At 39.1% G+C, this 4,476-nt stretch overlaps 1 protein-coding gene across 1 annotated transcript; it reads left to right on the top strand.

The window, feature by feature from the left end:
• The first annotated feature begins 2,625 nt into the window (after positions 1-2,625).
• LOC112867376 (olfactory receptor 8S1-like) lies at positions 2,626-3,561 on the top strand. The gene is given in 1 exon segment (XM_025930383.2): positions 2,626-3,561. A coding segment is annotated over 1 exon segment (936 nt).
• The last annotated feature ends 915 nt before the right edge of the window (positions 3,562-4,476 follow it).

Genomic DNA, 4,476 nt, shown 5'->3' with positions numbered 1-4,476 from the left:
ATAGTTTGTTCTCCTTACCTGCTAAATTTAAGTTTATTTCAGCCATCTATTCTGCATATAAGACAATGGTCAGAACTGAGATGTAAACTGGATTTAAGAAAGTCCTATAGTTTGAGAAAGTATGTAAATATCCAATATTAATAGTGGGGAAATAATCAGAAACGACAAGCACTGGGAAGATGACCACTCTACAGGATTGAACTCATTGTGATCCCTTTGGGCAACATCAAGGTCAAACTCTGTGGTATCAGGACAAGGCTCAAGAATACAGAGCAGATTTTGAGCACAAGGGGACAGACTAGAGCTTGTGTGGCATTACAAAGCCAGGCAGAAGATTTCAAGAGGCACAACCTAAGTATGTAGCCCCAGACAGTGTTTCAAACTAGGCACAAGAAGAAAAGCTAAGAGAATAAATCCCTGAATGCTAGACAAGAGTGAAACAAAGAGAAAAAACTGAGTACCTATAAAATAGTTAAACAGCTGTATATACAAGGTTGTCTTCTTCTTAGTGCCTATCATAGCCTGGCTTATAGGAGTCCACCTGTGAATATCTGATGTCTGAATAAATGGGCTTATAGAAATATGATAGAAGTATAAACAAATGGAGAAAAGGATTGTGAATGGAACAGGTAGAGTCTACTCTCAGACCCTCTCCAGCTACAGCAATCTGACTCCAATTCTGACTCCGATTCCTCCTACACACACACACACACACACACACACACACACACACACACACAGAATTACTTTCTCTTTCACTTATCTTTAATGTTGAATCTTTATCAAGCGTATGGGCCTGGAATCTTTCCCAAGAATGTTACTTGTACAGTCTATACTCTTCATTTCATCATTTCTTTCTTTATTCCACAAATATTCATTGGGGTTCCATTCTGTGCACATCCCTTCACTAGGCCAAGGGTTCTGGATGCCAAACATTATAGAACACAATCACTGCCTCCATGAAGTTACAGTATCACGAAATGGAAAACATTAATACACTATACATGTGTACTAACATTAACTATGACAGAAAAACAGGGATTCATGTGGTAGTCTACAAGGAAGAGCGTTACTTATTATGAGCTGATGAGCTAGATCATATTATGGAGAAACAAGAATTCTTAAGAAACTCTTCAGAAAAGAGGTAGAGACTCAGTATAGAAAAAATTCAGGCTTCATGATCAAAGAGTTCAGAGTTAGAATCATGGTATTAATTAGTTGGGATGATACTCAAATACTTTTGTTTCCTTATTTAAAAAATCTTTACATAATGATTTACTTCAACTTGCATCTGGAGTTTAGTAGAAGTACCTAGGACTTATGTGGCACTCAATAGTAAGTAGTTCTCCTATTATTACATATTATGGTGAATTCAGAAAGATAATGATCAATGAAGATCTCGGGGGGAAAAGTTGAAATTAAGGTAAATGTCAAAAAACAAATAAGATTTGGATCTAAAGACAGGGCATTCCAGATAGAGCTGATGCTTGAGCAAAGGCAGAAAGAAAGGATGTCCATGAAGTACTCGGAGGAAAACAACACTCGTTTGCCCTCAGAATTGGGGCTTTCTAGAGGGAAGTATATGGACAATTCTATAGGTACATAGATACCAGGTGATGGAGGACATTCACTGCCAAGCTTTGGTTGGAAGACATGGTAGGATATATCTACGAGATACCTCTTGTCTTGGAGCGTAACCAAATGCTGTGCAACCAAATGCTGACTGTTGAAATTGGCAATTTAGACAAGTAATATAACCTCTGATACTCCATTTTCTCTTCTGTAAAATGGATCCAGCAAGCTCTGCCCTTATTCATGCTACTCCATTCTCCAACATACAAAGGCAAAGAAAGACACATGCACACACACACAGGCACACATGCACTAAGATTCATGATTACATGAATTACACTCATGATTCATGATGCATTACATTCATGATTACATTTCAGTCTTGCTGCAAAGATGAAAGTGATTGTAAAAAAGCTAAAGAAAGACAAAATAATGTCATTGAGCAATTATGCAACCTAGCAAGGTTTTAAATGGGAGTAAGAAACTCAGTGACAGAAGAGAAATGACAAGTGTTGCAACATCCATTATAGACAGTTCACTAAAATATACAAATTACAGGCACTGCTAACAAGTTTCAATGAAAAGAATTGACTAAATTAGTCATGGTCCTGATCTGGACAAATTTGTGAATTCCGAGGCACCTGGGTAGCTCAGTTGGTTGAGCAACTGATTCTTGATTTCGGCTTGGATTATGATCTCACTGTTTGTGGGTTTGAGCACTGAGCCTGCGTAGGATTCTCTCCCTCCCTCCCTCTGCCCCTTCCCCCCCCCACACACACACACACAAAATAAATAAACATTTTTTTTAAAATTTGTGAATTTCTTCAGCAATCTCTGAGATAGAATATCAACTATAGGATAATATCATACTGAGATTGACCCATTCAGATGAAGCAGAATATCTGTATGGGAAGAGAGGATCCAAAGACTCAATGAGGGCAAATATTAAATATAAGTTAGTTGGGTTCAAACCCCCCTCCTCTGGTAATTGAATGTGGTCATCAGAGGTTTAAGTTTTTGCCTATGTTTACTTCTAGGGAATATTCCCTCTAAATGGCTTTGAGGAACCACAGCACCATCACAGAGTTCATCCTCCTTGGCCTGTCTGTTGACTCCCACATCCAGGTTCTGCTCTTTGTGCTTTTCCTTGGGATTTACCTCTTTACTATAATGGGAAATCTATCGATGCTGTTGGTCATCAGGGAAGATCCCCATCTCCACACACCTATGTACTTCTTCCTGAGCCACCTCTCTTTCATGGACTTTTGTCTCTCTACTGCCATAGTGCCCAAGCTGCTGGAGAACCTCCTGTCTCAGAGCAAAACCATCTCATTTGGGGGCTGCCTGGCTCAAGCCTTCTTTGTGTTTGACATTGGAGGAACAGAAGTCTGCTTACTCTCAGCAATGGCCTATGACCGTTATGCTGCTATCTGTCACCCACTCCTCTATGGCCAGGTAATGAATAATCAGCTGTATATGCAGCTTGTATGGGGCTCATGGAGCCTGGGGTTTCTAGATGCACTCATTAACATCCCCCTGACAATGAACTTGGATTTCTGTGAAGCGAAAATCATCCATCACTATAGCTGTGAGTTGCCCTCCCTCTTCCCTTTGTCCTGCTCTGATGTCTCTACCAGCCTCACTGTCCTGGTCTGTTCTACACTCCTGCATGGCGGTGGTACATTCTTCCTGATTTTCTTCTCCTATGTGCGCATAGTCTCCACCATCCTGAGCGTTAGCTCCACCTCAGGCAGAAGCAAGGCCTTCTCCACCTGCTCCTCTCACCTCACTGCATTGAGCTTCTTCTATGCCTCAGCTTTCCTCCGTTATCTCATGCCAACCTCAGGCTCACCTCTGGAGCTCATCTTCTCCATACAGTATGGTGTGGTCACTCCCCTAGTGAATCCCCTCATCTACAGCCTGAAAAACAAGGAGGTTAAAAATGCACTGAGAAGAACCTTGGGAAAGTTTTTGCAATAGTACAGGTAGCAAACTGGATGGAGATGATTAGGTGTTAGGCTAGAACTGCATGCATGCAGATATCTGTTGAATTGATGTTAAGTAAAATTGGCTGAATGCCTATCTTGTTAAATGCTGACAGATGCCTTAGTATATAATTTAACACCCAGACTCAGTATATCTTATTCTAATTTTTTTCTATACATAGAGATCAGAATTGAACAAATTATTGAGCAGTCTCAATAATATATAGACATGAATCATTTTTGACCTATTTTTACCAAAATATGACATACATACAAAAAGTGCACAGAATATAAGTATACAACACAATAAATTTTCTCAAAGAGAATATGACCAAAAAGCTGGCAACCAAATCAAGTCCCCCTTTGCAACACGATCCCACCCTCACAAGTAATACAATACCATATATCACTTTTGTCTTCTTTTGTTCTTCACAGAAGTAGAATCATACCATCTAGTTCTTTTTCTTTTGTGCCTGATTTAATTTACTCAATATTGCACTTAGAGAGCTAACTCTTCAGGTATAATGTATTTGTTCATTGTTTATTCTCAGTGTTGCATTATTTTCCACTGTGTGAACGTATAATTTATTCACCCATTTTACTGTTGAAAGATATGTGTGTAGTTTTGGTTTATGGCTGTTATGACTAGTGTAGCTGTCAGTATTCTTGTACACATCCCTTAATGAGCATAGATACTTTTGTTTTGCTTTGTTTTAGTATACACCTAGAGATGGCTTTGTTTGATAATACGGTATACATCATACTTCCAAGAACTTTCCCTTCGTGGTTGTAAAATTGTATATTCCCATAGTAGTTTATGAGAATTCCAGTTGCTCCATAAAATACACATGGTATTTTTATGTTTTTCATTTCATAATTCTAGTGGGTGAGTTGTGATTCCATTTAAGGCTGTACTTTG

Source organism: Puma concolor, chromosome B4 (genome assembly GCF_028749965.1).
Source record: "Puma concolor isolate L17-30 chromosome B4, mPumCon1.1.hap2, whole genome shotgun sequence".
NCBI lineage: Eukaryota > Metazoa > Chordata > Mammalia > Carnivora > Felidae > Puma > Puma concolor.
Note: the sequence above shows the minus strand (reverse complement) of the source record. Positions and strands in the feature narration are given on the sequence as shown.